The sequence below is a fragment of the Microchirus variegatus genome (assembly GCF_963457635.1).
Source record: "Microchirus variegatus genome assembly, chromosome: 10".
NCBI classification, from domain to species: Eukaryota; Metazoa; Chordata; class Actinopteri; order Pleuronectiformes; family Soleidae; genus Microchirus; species Microchirus variegatus.
The window spans coordinates 9,557,895-9,574,373 of NC_139811.1; the positions used below are offsets into that span (position 1 = coordinate 9,557,895).

The 16,479-nt window shown below is 43.1% G+C and overlaps 1 protein-coding gene across 1 annotated transcript; it reads right to left on the minus strand.

The window, feature by feature from the left end:
• Window positions 1–9,625: 9,625 nt before the first annotated feature.
• Window positions 9,626–13,855, minus strand: actb2 (actin, beta 2). Its single transcript, XM_083896230.1, has 6 exons — window positions 13,773–13,855; window positions 12,137–12,266; window positions 11,633–11,872; window positions 10,811–11,249; window positions 10,533–10,714; window positions 9,626–10,430 (listed from the first exon to the last, which is right to left on the minus strand). Exons 2-6 carry the CDS (start codon window positions 12,257–12,259, stop codon window positions 10,287–10,289), a joined length of 1,128 nt encoding a protein of 375 aa, XP_083752356.1. The 5' UTR covers window positions 12,260–12,266; window positions 13,773–13,855; the 3' UTR covers window positions 9,626–10,286.
• Window positions 13,856–16,479: the final 2,624 nt, after the last annotated feature.

Consider the following 16,479-nt stretch of genomic DNA (forward strand, 5'->3'; position numbering starts at 1 on the left):
GTGCTAAAGTGCTTAAATTCACTATCACTAGCTGGTGTGTGTCCAAAAATGACTTATTCCAATTCCAATTGTAGCTTAATTGTGGCACTTTATGAAGGCTGCCATCATGTCTCTACAGCAGCATGGACTGACAAAACAACACAAGCAGGCGAGAGTGGACTCTTACTGTGGGAAAATATGCAGAATGACATATTTTCTAATATGCAACAGCCATCAAAGATCTGCAACCAGTAAATTGTCCCCATGCAGGTAAACAAATAAAGTATTTTGAATCTTCAGTCAGAGCACAGACAGAGACAAGCTGGAGAAGCTTGTTCCACATAAACACACACACATTTTGATATTATTATATATTAAGGCAAGGCTATTCAATTTAAGGCCCGGGGGCCAGATCAGGCCCTTCAAGCAATTTGGACCGGCCCATTAACCCATAAATAATGAATGTATTATTAAAAAACATAGCTTTGCCTATTTCTGGCACTTTGCGACACTTTGCGTCCATTTTTGGCAAATACTAGAACAGCTGTAATTGTAGGCAGCGTATGTATGTACCAGAATATTTCTGCACTATGAGCCAACTGTAGCCGTACCTGTGTCTTGTTGGTACTGTTACTTATATTTCTGCAAAAAAAATGTGCCTTTTGTGGCCATTACAGTTGTTTATATTGTTACCTCTAATTTTGTAAGAGCCAGTTGTGACTGTTATACCCAAATGTTGGTGGTACAGTAACTGTGACCTTTTTGCACTATACGCAAATTGTATTGTACCTGAATATTGGTGGGTTTGTTACTTAGCTTTTAGCACAAAACTAGCAGCCATTTCAATACATAAGTGCTAAATAATTGAAAACAGCTGGCCCTCCGGAAATTTGTGTTGAATAGCCCTGTATTAAGGTATTATATTTATTTGTAACTATAATGGTCCAATTCACTTGTATTTATTTATTTATGTTTTAAATGAATTAATCTTTGTGCATTTTATTGTGCATAATCATATATAATCCCAAACATAAACAGACATGTTGTCATTGTCGTCACCTTCAGTCAGTCATTTACATAATATTTACCGCCCGGCTTCCGTATGCAAATGTCACAGAGCGGCTGTAGGTGGAGACAGCTGACCCTGCTGCTGCTGCTGCTTAATCTGGAATGACACACGGATTTGCATTATACGAGAGCGGCTAGCGCTCACTTTAGTGTTATTATGCTAACATTCAGGGAGGGAGGGGTTGACCTTTGGTGTGAACTGGGGCTCTCGCGTGACCTCTGTGTTGTTTTTTCTGTCCTCGCGCAGCCACACACACACACAGTGCAGTTTGACTTTCGTGGTTTGGTTTGTTTTTTTTATGATCCATGACTTTCCTCTGAAGTAAACCGCCCTGTGTTACATAGTTACAAAAAATGTCGATAAAAAAAAAAAAAAAAAAAAACTGAGGCGGTTTTAAGCTGCCCATGACACACACACACGCCTCCTTCTCTTTTCCTGACTGTCGGTTTCAAGGCGGCCCCCTCCTCCTGAAGGGGAAAGGAAACCGTTGAAGGAGCAGCAGCAGGAGAAGGAGCAGGAGGAGCTCCCGTCAACAGCAGCTGTGGAGAAGAAATAACGACATTTTCAGTGTTTTATATTTATTTTTTATATGGACAATTTAAATTTAACCTGCTTGAGGTGAAGAAGAGGCCGCTCAGCGACACTTCCTCACCCCGCTGCTCGGTCACCTCGCGACGGCTGTTGTCTCCACCGACCGACGGGACTGGGGCGGGGGAAGCAGGCGGGGATCAGAGTGTTGTGTCCCGGCACAGCACAGCACAGCACAGCCGGTGCACGTCGGCCTTTGTTCTCCAAAGCGACCCCAACTGGGAATTGAGACAATGGCGGCAGATTAAGGCTCTATTGTTGCTCGCCTTTTTTTTTTCTCCCACCCAGTATGAGACAGGGTTCATCTTTTCCGTTGTTGTTGTTTTTTATCCCGTGTTAAATACAGCGGTGCTGGTGGGGGGTTATCTCCACTCTGAGGTGGGTTTTTATCATTAAAGCTGAAAAAAAAGATCCACTTGCTATTGTTCTCACATGATATTTACATATGATTTATGACAGAAGGTTTAGCATTAATGCATAACAATTAAAACATCAACCATTGTATTTGTGTAATAGGTGATGACTTGAAGATAGTAATTGTTTCCTGGATAATATATTTAATTTTGCATAGCACACATTATATGTCATTGTTTTAAAGGCATTTCCTAAGTGTTTTTTTTTATATCATAGTTTTCATTCCATTATTTGAATTTGCACACATAAATTAAATTATTCCACCAAAAAAAAACAAAAAAACTACCAGGTTCAAAATGATTATTTTTATTGAGTCATAGCACAAACCTCTGTTGTGCAATGATGTAAACGTTTAAAATCCAGTTAAACCTGAGGGTTATCTCCCACATTTACACACAGAATAAAATTGTCAGTCAGGGGTTTGAGCCCTAATTCCAAAAATAAGAAGAAATCAGTTTAGACTTGAGAAAGAGGATTGTTGATGCTCACAAAGAAGGAAGAAGGATATACGACATCATCGAGAAACTCCAAAGAGAGCCACGCGATGCAGAACAAGCCTGGCAGAGGTCGGGAGAGGAAGATTTCAAAGATTATGATCACTGGAGCTCCGCACAGAAACCGACTGATGTGGTTGCAAATCAAGAAGAAGTCCACTTCTGCACAAGTGAAGTATGCAAAAGAGAACCTGGAGACAGATTAAAGCATAATGGAAGCATGTCCTATGGTCAGATGAGCTCTAACAAAATTAGAGCTCTTTGACCATAAAGACGTCGCTTATCATGCTGTGAGGATGCTGCAGTGCTTCTGGAACTGGGGATTCTCGTCAAGGTGGAAGGAATCATGAAGAAAGAAGGATGTGTTGTGATTTTGAAGCAGTCGGCGGAAAAGGGAAAAAAACTGACAACAACAAAGAGTTGGTTAGTCAAATAATGGAATCATCCAAAATAGAACTAGGATGTTTGGAAAAGGCTGTGTAAAAGACTATTTGCTCTGGTTAACAGCACTTATACAGGAAATACTTTTAAAACAGTGACGTTTTCAGAGGGAAGGGCTAATAAATCCGTCCTCAGGTGTGCATAGAATAAATCTGTTGTGTATTTAGAATTAACAAATATTCTATATCCATGAATGCAGCACACTTTTTAACACTTTAACAGTTCCTGGGGACATTTTGGCTGTGTTGAATGAACGTAGCTCAAATCTCATTTTCTTAAATTAGCCTAAAATGGCTAAACTACGCAAGAACTTACTAATTTGTTCCTCGCGGCAGAAAATGTCACCTTCCCAAAAACAGCTGTAAAAACATTAAATGTTAATGTCAGTCTTTTAAAGCCACTTCAGTCTGAAATATACATATTAACCCTTTAAATGCCAGTTTGTTGTCACAACTCTACTGTTTTTTATCTAAATGAAAAAAAAAAAAAACTACAATAATTTCCATAAATCCATCAATTCAAGGAGTATTTGGTTATTATCACTAAGATGGGTCACTGATTGGCAGCAACATGGATTTTGTCAGATGAATTTGTTCCTAAAGGGACACAGGGAGTTGTGATTACATACTGGCCTTTAAAGGGTTACCATGCTCTTACAAGCTGTATCTGGAAAATCAAACTTTTGGCCAAACAGTTAACGTCTGGGGTTTTCACCTCCATCACTGGACTGTAATAACAGATCTGATTGCTGTGAGTTTATTTCAAGGTTAAAGCTTTTTCTTTCTTTTTTTTTTACAGTGAGGAGCAGATGGGACAATGTTTTTTTTATAGCCTGTAGGCGAGCAATCCAACAGGATTATTTGAGCATGGTCCAACATAAAGCTCCATGTTGGACCGCAGTGGAAAAGTACTGAAAACCATGATTTATATAAACCCAGAAATGCTGCTGAGTCAATATAATCCCAAAGTTTTTGTTTTTTTTCCAAGTCCACCCACACTTGCACAGTGAGATCATTTGTTATCCCTGACTGTGTTGTGTTTTTCCTCTTTTATCTTTGTCTGAACACCATATATCCCACTCCACACCAGCCTGCAGCCATGTGGCCGCACCATCGCTGGGGTTGTGTGTGTGTGTGTGTGTGTGTTTATTCTGTCCTATCAGCAGCAGGATCGGGTTAGGATCAGGTAAAATGATTTGATTTGGCGGCCAGACTATCTGATTTTTCCCCCCCCTGGGGGGCGTGAGGCTGCATCAACCCACAGGGGACAGAGCTCAGAGAGACAGCATTGATTAATTCAGGTGAGGGGTGTGAGTGTGGGGTGTGTGGGGGGGGGGGGGTGAGAGTGGGGCTTCACGCTTCCCTGGAAAAGAAATACATAAATAAATACATAAAGATGTCCTCCTGCATAAGCAGCCGTCTCTCAGTGAACTATAGCGCCTCCTTTAGCACAGCTCTGAGGACGCTAATAAGGCCTGGATGCATGGCTGTGTTCCCTATTACAGCCATTTTTCAACAATATGACAAATGAGGAAACAGCTATAAGCACACACACACACACACACACTAAAAGAGAGAGAGAGAGTGCCTGCATGCCCACGGGGCTAAATCATTCATCATACCTTGTCTCATGCTCCACATAAGCTCTGTATTGTTGTTGAAGTGACTGCTGCTGCTGCTGCTGCTGCTGCTGCTGCTGCTGCACTGCACCAACAGCCATAACATGACTGTGGCGACAGCTAATTGCTGTGTCATGTTATCTGTTGGACTGAAACAAACGTGTGAAACACCAAGCAAAGCACATCACCTATATTCACACACACACACACACACACACACATATATATATAATTATATATACCACACTCTCATACACATGCATGCACACAGCCCTCATGGGGTACCTGCCAATCATCACACGGTGCCTTGCAGCAGCAGCAGGAGCAGGAGCAGGAGCAGGAGGAGGTGGAGAGTGGAATGGAGTGGAATGGAGTGGTGGGTGTTTGTTGCTTTCTGCTTGAGGACAAACAGCCGACCATCGAGACTCACCACCCTTCAGTCCTGCAGCCACAGGATGTGGAGCAGTCAGATGACAAAGGCTGCACAAAGAGAATCGTTGTCAGATGGGTTCACACATGATTATCACGAACCTGTCATCGTCGACACTCAACGTAAAAATAAAAAAAAAAGGAATGGCAACGAACACATGACGTATTCAAACATGTTTCCCTACACGTGTAAACCCTGCAGCCGTAGAAGTTGACCCAATTTGTAATATGAAAGATCGGAATCCACACGGGAATGTTTATACGTAGAAAAATGTAACCAAGATGAGGATGAAACATGGAGGGCAGGCCAAAAAGATTCCCATCTGCCACTGCCTCAAACCACAATGGGGTGAGGGGGGTGGTGGCAGGCTTTGGTTGGGAGGGGGGGGGGGGGGTGTGTGTGGACTGTGAGGGCCGTGCACGCTACAGTCGAGGGGAGTGTATATTTGGAGCAGCACTGGGTTTTTTTTCCCTTGAGCCTCGGCCACAACCTAAAAGAAATGTTGATGCGACGACAGACGCAGAGTCACGCTGACAAAGAACAAAAAAAAAGGTGCAGCAGTGATGTGTCAGGGGCCACTGAGACCTCAGGAAACAGCTCAGTGAATCCTGGGGTGGGCCTCCGCCCTGCAGATAATACTTTTCTAAAATCATGTGTACATATATATATATATATGATAACACAATCCTTCCCCTTTAAAGAAAAACTGCTTAAACCCAAAAGTAAAAGGGCTTTTTGACATATTTTTTTCCCCATTTTGTAAAAAGAAAACTTAAAATCATAAGGACGCCGCTGTGTTTAGATTAGATTAATTAGATTACATTTGACCATGACTTTTACTCATTAAAACTTGACAGAACACACAGTAAAGAGCCATGTAGGGCTTTTCTTTTCTTTTTGTCAATTTTATTTATTTTCTTTAATTCCAACTGTCTGATGATCAAATACACACATTTATCTCTGGAAATGAGAAAAATACTGTATGTTACTTTTGGTGAAGTGGCCCTTTAACTCTTTAAACTGTTCACATGTTCAGACCTTAATATCTTAATATTTTATTTATAAACCATTTGGTTTTATGTATTGATTCTCTGTGTCGCCACTAGGGGGAGTTGCTGATTTTGCCAAATATTAATTGAAAGATTTTTCTGTAAGTTTGCAAATCTGGTGTCTGCTTCCATGCAACAAAACGTGTATTCATATTCGTGACAGAGTAGAATAAGTAGAGCAGCTTCAGTATAGTAGGCCTGTGAACGATCAATAATCATTATTATTGGCAGTAACAAAGGGCCTCAAAATCAAATTTTGCTTCGGGCCCCATGGAGGCTTGGGCCGGACAGTCGGCACATACCACCTGCAGTTAGACAATCAAAGAAAATCACATGCAAGAAACCCTCAGTGCACATCGTGCAAAAGGATGAGCTCTACTGTGTTTGAATATGATCAATTATTCTCTGCTGGCCTCCTTCTGTCAGCTTTAGTCGCCTTCTCTTTTGCCTTTCACCTACTTTATATTGCCAGGCAGACCCCGTGGCGGCCCAGCAGCCCCATCTGTTGGAGGGAGATGAGAACCACAGGCAGGGACAGGAGCAGATCAGTGACTGGGGCAGTGGAGCTCACTGCTGTGAAGCTGCTCTTGCTGTAAATGGAGGAACTCTCTCTGACAAAGTGGTCTCTCTCCCCTCCCTCTGTGTGTGTCTTCTTTCAGAGGAGGACGCTGCTGTTGTAGACTCTTTTTTTCCCCCCTGAACTGAGTTGCTGGAGTGAATCACTCACAAGCACTGGCAGAGCTCACACCTGTGCAGACACACACACACACATGCACGATAACCTCAACAAGCAAAGAAAGGTGGTGTGTGTATGTGTGTGTGGCTGCCTACACACAAACACACACACACACACATGCCAAGCAGTGGGTGTTCTGCTGGCGTGGCAGTAAAAGGATCTGAGAGAGCAGCAGCCTCAGCAGAATCACAGAGCTCAGCGCTGCGGTGAGATGGAATAAATTTCCAGTACCAAACACACTTGATCTTTGCTGTGCATGTGTGTGTGTGTGTTGACTTTTATGGGGATGCATATATGAATTCATATGAGTGCAAAACACACACACACACACACACACTCGTGCATGCATGTGCACAACATCACCATACATCAGTGCTGCTGCATGAGCGTGGGGACATTCAGACTAATGGACGCAAGCATATTACTGGATGTCATACACAGAAACAGGATGTGGTGCATAGAACATGAGAGGGTGGGGCACTCTATCATCCACCATCCATCTTTATCCTTTTCTTTCATCTCGGTAATATGCAAAATGGGGAGATCTGATTATAGATTAGTGGACAGGAATTGTTTGGTTGTAGCCGGGGCTCCTGAAACGCCATATGTAGGTATAAAGGTGCCATATGTAAGACTGTGGACAAAAACGATTACTACATTCAAATTCAAAATACCGAGGTCTTTTAGGTTGCGTTTTTCGACATAACTAGCAACCCATGGTTGCTCGGCAGCTGAGACTCTACTGACTGCAATGATTGGTAGACGGCGGTAGGTGGTGCCACATGCAAAAACATGATTTCAAAACATAAACATGATTTGCAGTCTTTTTTTTAAATGCAACTATTTCAGCTGTACTGTTGTTGTTGGTGAGTTCAGTTTGTTATATGAACATTATTCTTGAGTCTCTGTGACATATTAGGAGGATTTTATGGCCAGTTGCTTTAGATTTATTACATAATGCACCTCAGATCAAGCTCTTCCAGCCTGTATGAAGTCATGTCCTAGGGTGTGTACAGGAGGTCTGAGGTCTAAGGAGATTTAAAAAAAAACAAAAAAAAAACAGGTCTCTGTCGCCATCTCCTGTCGACGCTGTGCAAATGCTGTAAATTCACATTTGAAGTGATCTTAAGCCACACAGGGATTTACAGGAGAATATGACTTGTTCAACTCTCCCTTTGTCTTTTTTTCCAGCAAATAAACAACAAGCCGATCTCGTGCTTCCACAAATAACAGCGTGACCGCACATCTTGTGGTGTCATGACATGTTGCTGGAGGACAGAAGTGTTAAAAGAGCTTTTCTTTTATCCTTCCTGACCTTTGAGTCGTTTAAACTTGCAAATGAGAGTCGGTTCACAGTGTAACATAAACAGTAGGTCAGCATAAACTAGACACAGCAGCAGATACAGGCATGGTGATGGAGGCCACACCCTTTTTTTTTACTGTTTCTTGTATTGGAAATATGTCGATCCCTGATACGTACACAGCTTTTCTTTTTTTGCATTATCTTAAATCAAATCAAACATAAACATTGGAAATTAGAATTTAAAGTGACGTCCAGTCTCTAATAAACTACAATAGGGAATGATGAGGGTGTGGATTGACAACACATGCTTTAAAAAGCCTGGTGATTCACACACATTCTGAGGTTTTGTATGAAGGCAATAATACATTATTTGTATGTATACATATATATTTTAACCTGTCCTGCCCAGCACCTAGGACATGCAATATGGTCGACTGCATGCCTTGTGGTGTGGGGCAGATTTGCTGTGCGCAGTGTGCGATACTCGGCCTGCAGTATTTATTATTCTTCATTCTAAAGACGTATAACGATGTATAATTGAGTGTGAAGTCATCGATCTAGCACGGACTGCCTGCATCACGACGGGTGACAACCACGTGACAAAAGCCTGCAGCAAGTTTCATTCTTTTCATCCAGGGTTTATGATGCTGCTGAAAGCCTCGAGCCGTGACTGACCACATGACCACAACTGAAAGATCACTCAGCGTCTGTGTATACAACAAAGGTGAAAGAAAGTGTGCTAATGTGGACCACAATCGGGCCAGCAGCTAAATGCATTCAGGCAAGATGACACACTGAAGTTCAAGCCTGTGCATCAGAGTGTGGGGAAGAAAGGTGATTTAAGTGAAAATGCCTTGTTGATACCAGAGGTTGGAGGAGAAAAAAAAAAACACTAATTAAAAACCAAGATGAAGAGCGTCTATTGAAATAAAACACTTGGAGCCTTGAAGCAAACTAGAGAAGCAGCAACTTGTGACAAACTGGGTGTACCTAATAAAGTGGCAAATGTGGGTATATTCACATGTAGTGAAAACAGCCTTACAATTGCAAGTGTTGCATATTGACAAATGGGTTAAATAATCAGGAAATTAGTGAATATCTTAAAGGTTATACTTGATGGATAATCTGGATTGTGGTGTTGGCAGAGCTTTCAGTAGTTTGTGATACACATCTTCCCAGGTATTGTAGTTTAAAATAAAGTTCTAATTTCTGTTGTGTTCCCTTGAGAATTTGCAGATTGAGCTTCTCAATTAGTAAGAACCATTTAATACTCGAGTAGAATGTAGTCATGTGTTTATTCTATGACCTTTGAATAGCTGGACAGTAATTTACCTTTACATCTTCAAATTAAGTTTATATTGAAAATGGTCTCATGAGTCATTTCCCTTGGTGAAAGAGTTGAAGCATAAATAGCTGTACAAACACTAGATTAAGTGTGAACCATGTTGTCATGTTTGACACAACGTGAAACAGTCAAGATTAAAAAGAGGACAAAAGTCACAGATCATGTCGGAACACATGTGCACTTTATTGGGATTGTTTTAGTCAGTGTACAGGTTGGCCCCACTGGTCTGGCACCCCATGTTACCCCATCACTGTGAGACCCCTTGCCCCACCACCCAGGGATGAAACCTCCAACAGGGGGAAGCAGAGGTCACGATTGGGTGTTGCATAACAAAAACAAGAAAATTAACAGGACCAAGATATTTTAAGGCTGAAAGTACAAAAAACCCAGACATAATTTACATACAAGCGATACTACAACCATGTTTAAGTATGCGCCAACCACTGGGCAGCCTTCACAGAGGCAAATACGTGTCTGAACAATGCAGTCAACATTTGGAACCATGTGTTTGAACAATGCAGTTAACAAACATTTGGAATGACTCAAACAAAAGAACAAATGTACATTTTAAGTCCCCAGATGCAACTGCAGAACCCTGGGGGTGCTTTTTTATTTTAAATCCTAGCCAAACATTACCATCTCCATTGTTCCAGTTTTTTAAATCCTGAGTCAAGCGCCAAAAATAAATGAAGCCATGCCAATGAGTTGGTCATTTAGACTCTGCGCCTGAGTGTGTATGAGAAATGTGTGGTGTGGTTGTTTTGCACAGAGCTGAAGTTGTTGGGTGTTTGGTTGGGGAGGGGGAGGAGGAACAGTCTGTTTAGAAGCATTTGCGGTGGACAATGGAGGGGCCGGACTCATCATACTCCTGCTTGCTGATCCACATCTGCTGGAAGGTGGACAGGGAAGCCAGGATGGAGCCTCCAATCCAGACAGAGTATTTACGCTCAGGTGGGGCAATGATCTGCATGAAGAAAAGAGGCATTAGAATACCACAACATTGTCATCAATACGCAGGCCATCATTCACATGGATGGCAATTAACTGCTACTCTGCAAGTACTCACCTTGATCTTCATGGTGGATGGGGCCAGGGCGGTGATCTCCTTCTGCATCCTGTCAGCGATGCCAGGGTACATGGTGGTTCCTCCAGACAGCACGGTGTTGGCATAGAGATCCTTACGGATATCGACGTCACACTTCATGATGCTGTTGTAGGTGGTCTCGTGGATTCCACAGGACTCCATACCTGAGAGAAAAAATCATATTTAGCAAGTGTTGGAAGATCTCACAAAGACTTCATGTTTGTTTCTTTAAAGCATGTAGGGTGCATCATGAGACTTACCGAGGAAAGATGGCTGGAAGAGGGCCTCTGGGCAACGGAACCTCTCATTGCCGATGGTGATGACCTGTCCGTCGGGCAGCTCATAGCTCTTCTCCAGGGAGGAGGAGGAGGCAGCGGTGCCCATCTCCTGCTCGAAGTCCAGGGCGACGTAGCACAGCTTCTCCTTGATGTCACGCACGATTTCCCTCTCGGCTGTGGTGGTGAAGGAGTAGCCACGCTCTGTCAGGATCTTCATGAGGTAGTCTGTGAGGTCGCGGCCAGCCAAGTCCAGACGCAGGATGGCGTGGGGCAGGGCGTAACCTTCATAGATGGGCACTGTGTGGGTCACACCATCACCGGAGTCCATGACAATACCAGTGGTACGACCAGAGGCGTACAGGGACAGCACAGCTTGGATGGCAACATACATGGCGGGGGTATTGAAGGTCTCAAACATAATCTGTAAAAACAAGAGCAAACTTGTCATTTTCAGTCACAGAGGGTTGTTTACTTGTTGACACTGCACCCGTTACATGCAATAGTGTGAGGACTGAATCAGACTGGAGTTAGTAAGAAAGTGTTGATTAAAATCATCATTCTTTCACACTTGTGCATGTCAAATGCCCACTAGGTGCTCAAATACATATTCACAAGTGCAGAACAGCACACAGTCAAGAGACCTGTTGATGATAGATCATCTCATAGAGGAGAGATCCTGGAGGAAAAGTAGGGAGGAAGGATCAAGTGAGAATAGAATAGTGAACAGAGGAGGAAAATGAAATATAGTATTTAACAGTAACCTAAAATTGGAGAAGCTCATCTTTGTGTGAACAAGTCAAGTACCTGGGTCATCTTCTCCCTGTTGGCTTTGGGGTTCAGGGGGGCCTCTGTGAGCAGGACGGGGTGCTCCTCTGGGGCGACTCTCAGCTCATTGTAGAAGGTGTGATGCCAGATCTTCTCCATGTCATCCCAGTTGGTCACAATACCGTGCTCAATGGGGTACTTCAGAGTCAGGATACCCCTCTTGCTCTGGGCTTCATCACCAACGTAGCTGTCCTTCTGGCCCATACCCACCATCACTCCCTGAACAAGAGAAAAGATGAAATGTGTTAATGATGGACAACGTGTAATGCAATATCAGATTTTAAATACCTATGTCTTCATTACATTTGATTTAAAAAGTATTAAATATAGTTGTGAAGTTTATTTTAACTTTGAAAAAGTAATGACAATTTTGTTTAAATTAGTTTAAAATTATATTGAATAATTGATGTTAAAATTATTCGTACTATTTTTAAAATATAAGATCTAATAGTAAAACGGCGCTTCCGTGATGACGTCACTCACCTGATGCCTGGGGCGACCAACGATGGAGGGGAAGACAGCACGAGGGGCGTCGTCTCCGGCGAATCCGGCTTTGCACATACCGGATCCGTTGTCAACAACAAGTGCGGCGATTTCATCTTCCATGGCTGAACTATTAAAAAAAGAAAGAAAGAAAACAATCCCCGTTACAGTCGGCGAGTCTCGAATCCCCTTTCCCGGCAGCGATTATGACATCACACTCACTTCCTGTTAATTCGCCAGTTGCAATTCACTAGAACAACCGCTAGGTGGAGAGCGTGCTTCAAATTCCGAGCGCGACAGACAAAAGGAAGTGGCGCTGCATTCTGTTATTACCATATAAGGGCATGGTTCGGTTTTGAGCAGCTTTGCGGCTACCGGCGCCATGGCGCGCGGCCAGAGCGGCGGAGACAACAAGGGAAGGAGGAGGGGGGGGAGAAAAGGGAACATACGACACACGGTCAGACCCTGAGCCCGCGACCACTCCCTCTGGTTCGGTCCACTTCAGACTTCTCTCCGGCTGTTACTGTTAAGTCATTTTTGTTCGAAATATCAGAAACCTTTAATGCTTTGAGTCAAAGTCACTGCGTCATCGCCTTCATTCATTCACGCACCGACGGCACAATGGCCACCTGACACGACTGCAAACCGACAATGACACGCCGCCGTTTTAATCTCGGGGAGCAAAAGTAGACAAAGGCTGATATAATAAAGAGGAGAAATCAGGTTGCATAATGAACTCCTGTTGACTCATTAATTTATCTCAAGTCTTTGGGCCGATGCTCAGTTTCCTGAAAGCCACGCCTTTTTTGGAGAGTAGATGATTAGTCATCCGCAGATTTCCTCACTTCTTCCTGTTCAAACTTGGCAATAAACGAGTCGATGACAAGATAATGACTGATCCTTACGATCACTTTGTGGTTAATTTTTTGGCAGGCCTCATTATTTCACTGTGAGGTGACGGAGCACCTTCACCTATTCTGGTTAACGTTAAAGGCAGACACGCCTTAACTTGGATTTGCCTTTAAAAAAATAAAATAAAAATCTTATAATCAATATAATTCAATTGGCCACTGCTGCACGTATGAAGGGCGGTGTTAGCATGATGTGGCTAGGCTAATATGCTAAAGTAGGTCACACCCCGCCGCATCAGGCGGCACAAAGGGAGCAGCCCGGGGTCCAGACACCCTCACAGCTCGGATGTCTCGTCTCTCGTTAGCCGGAGGAACAAATCCAGACCAGAATAGTAAAACTAAAGCAGGACCACGCCGCGACACCCGCAGGCAAAGAGTGGCCCGTTAGCCGGCATGCTTCAAAGGCGAGCCGGCAACGTTCAAAAAGCACCTGTGAAAACTAACGGTCCCATTATCGCTGCATACGCTGAAAGAACATGTCAAATGCGGATAATGTTCATTTTAAAACTATGAAATACATATTTAAGATAATTAACACTTCAGACTGCGTGTGTCTGGACAAAGAACCTCGTGGTCCTGACCGTTTTTTTTTTTCCTCCATCAAAATTTTACAAACCGTCTTCCAGAAACGCATTAACTCATACTTTTTTTTCCCTCCTTCCTTCAAAACAATAACATTTAAAAGCTAGAAAAAGAGTAAAAAAACCACAATCGTGTTGTCTTACCTTTTGGGTGGGGGGGCTTTTCGCTTTAAGGGAACCGGTTACAGGCAAATGATATCCCGCACAAGCTGTGTGTGTGACGGCGCTCAGAGTGAATCTGCTAACTGTGGGCGCGCGTCCTTTATACTGCAGCAGTTGCCCGGCTCGAGCCATAAAAGGTAAACTTTCGGAATCGCGTCCTCTGATTGGTCCAGCGTCACACACTGCACGTCGCGTGCACACTGGTGCACTGGGCACTCGCGAGCTGAGAGAGAGAGAGAGGGAGAGAGAGAGAGAGAGAGAGAGAGAGGGAGGCGATAATAGCAAAGGACTGGAGAAAATAAAAGGCTTGGGATTTGTGTTGTGAGGCCTAGCACACCCAGTCTCTTGATATTCAGTTTTTATAAACGTGTTGAATTACATTTAAACTTAAAAGTCAGTGGGAAAAGTGAACGTTTGATCCCCTTTCGCTGCACCTGCTGTGAAGCTCATCAACATCACTATTATTATTGATGGAATCGCCACAGCTCAGGAGAACAGGACTCCTCCCTGTGAACGGTGCAAAGGCCCCCGACACTTTCATCCAGGGATTCACGCTCCTCACTTTCTTTCTTTCTTTCTTTCTTTGTGGATACATGAGATAGACATTATTAGCGTTATATATTATGAGTGTCACACGGTGCAGAGTGGATGTCGGAAAAAAGCTGTAATCTTTGCTGACCGGCATCAGCAGTCAGGTCAAACACATGACACATGTAATAACACACAGTCACACACACACACAGGGTGGTGGTGGTGTGTGTGTGTGTGACTGCCCTGCCACAGACTGTTTTTTTGCTGTTTCAAGGATGTGTGCCCTTTGGCTACATGGTCTCCACCTAATCTCCCCCCCTCTCCCCCTCTCTCTCTGTCTGCTACACAGCGAGCATGCTAGCTATTCCAGACACCATGTATTCCTGTGATTATGGTGCATTAAAGTAGATGTAGATGTTACACAGGCACATAATGAAGCTCCTATGATATCCCTGTGCATGACTTTAAGGCTGAACATGTGAGATTTCTGGACTCATCATCGTGGCCCACGTGACACTCCCTTAAATTTGAATTTTTAAGGTTTTTAATGCTTGGGCCCTGCAGGATAATGCACAATTTACTCTATTAATATTTCCTATCGTAAATAAGCACGTTTCTCTTTCCATTACTGCAAATTTCCGTCTTATGCACCTTTTGACCCCCCCCCCCCCCCGCTCTCCGTCGGTCATATCTCCTCTTAAATATATAACACCTGGCACAAACTAGTCTATTCATTACTCGCCGTGTGTATGTCAGCAGAATGATAAGATGTCCTCAGTCCCATTCAATGCTGTAACTGTGTAACTCTGAGACATGCAGCGAGCTCTTCACCACTTCCTCTTCCTCTCGCTCACTTATATCAAATCCTGTATATCTGTTTTTTGGCCTTGTCCTCTCTCTTAGTATTATTATTATTATCATTATTATTATTATCCACACATGCCTCATATCAGCTCAAATGATGACGGTTCATGCACACACTGCTCCAATCCTGCTGATTTGACTGCATGAATTGGCACATTTTTAGTGTGCTCCAAACAAAAGTTGACAACCTTTCATAAAAAAAAAGGACGTTGAGTCAGAGTTTCAACACACACTTTTAAGTGCTCTTACAGATGGAAGAAAGATTGCCCCGAAACGATCAAAGGTCAACTGGGCCCACTTATTGATTTACAGGCCTTTAAAATCCCAGCGTTAATTATGGTCAAATCTCTTTGTTTCCATGTATACGCTTGCATGTGTGAGTCTGAAAACTTTTTTTCTGTTTTCACCATAGTTGATAACTGTGCGGCAATGTTGACAAAAAGATTGAAACAATAAATAGCTGAGGGGATGGTTGCGTTGACGCTGTAATGGCTTAAGAAGGGATTGGCTGGGGGAATATTTAATCCGGCCTCAAGGGTGTGTGTGTGTGTGTGTCTGTCAATACCTTTGCACATACATGGGTTAGTAAATCACTGATCCAGCCCAGCCTACCTCGTATCATATCATACAGTGGCTATCATGAATTAAAAAAAAGTGAAACTAGAGGTGCTTTCCTGTCGTTAAACAGGACTTTGGTTGTGTTTATATTTGTTTCTCTGTGGAAGTTCACTGGTAGTAAGTGAGAGGACTCTTCTGCCTAAGTGGCATGTTATGTTGTCAACACTCATCATCAGTGGGTATTTCTACGAGCCGAGTGCTTGGAATACTGTCCTGGGAAAAGTCCTCTCATGTATCATAACAGTGTGTGTGTGTGCGTGTGTCTGTGTGTGTGTGTTTGTGTGCCAATAAATACAGGCTTTCGTAACCTGGGCATTGCTGCCAAGGCCCCTAGTGCCATAAAGCTACCAAATGAATTCCTCGGAGGATTTTTTTTTTTTCATCCCAGACAAGAGTTTACACATGCACTTGAGGTGTTTTGTAAATTGATTATTGGTTGTCTAAATAGACCACTTGTCATGCTAAGTAACACTTAAAGAACAGCAGCAAGTGCTAATTCCGAGCTTTAACCTGCCTTTTAGAGTCAGGTCGGGATATGGAGTGACTGAAAATCACTGTAATCATGTCGTAAAATGTCCTTATCCTTATTTGGAGGGGTGGAAAAAAAAGAAAAAAGAAGCACCTTGCTTGTAAGCGTTTTACACAGCGAGGGTTCAGCAGCTTGACTTAGCGGTCA

What these genes read in the sequence shown, in the direction of transcription:
- actb2 (XM_083896230.1), bottom strand. Translation starts at nt 12,259, where the DNA reads ATGGAAGATGAAATCGCCGCACTTGTTGTTGACAACGGATCCGGTATG. An exon ending in CTTCCAGCCATCTTTCCTCG is followed by an intron (nt 10,715 to 10,810) that starts GTAAGTCTCATG and finishes TTTTTCTCTCAG; the next exon opens with GTATGGAGTCCTGTGGAATC. An exon ending in CATCCACCATGAAGATCAAG is followed by an intron (nt 10,431 to 10,532) that starts GTGAGTACTTGC and finishes TTCTTCATGCAG; the next exon opens with ATCATTGCCCCACCTGAGCG.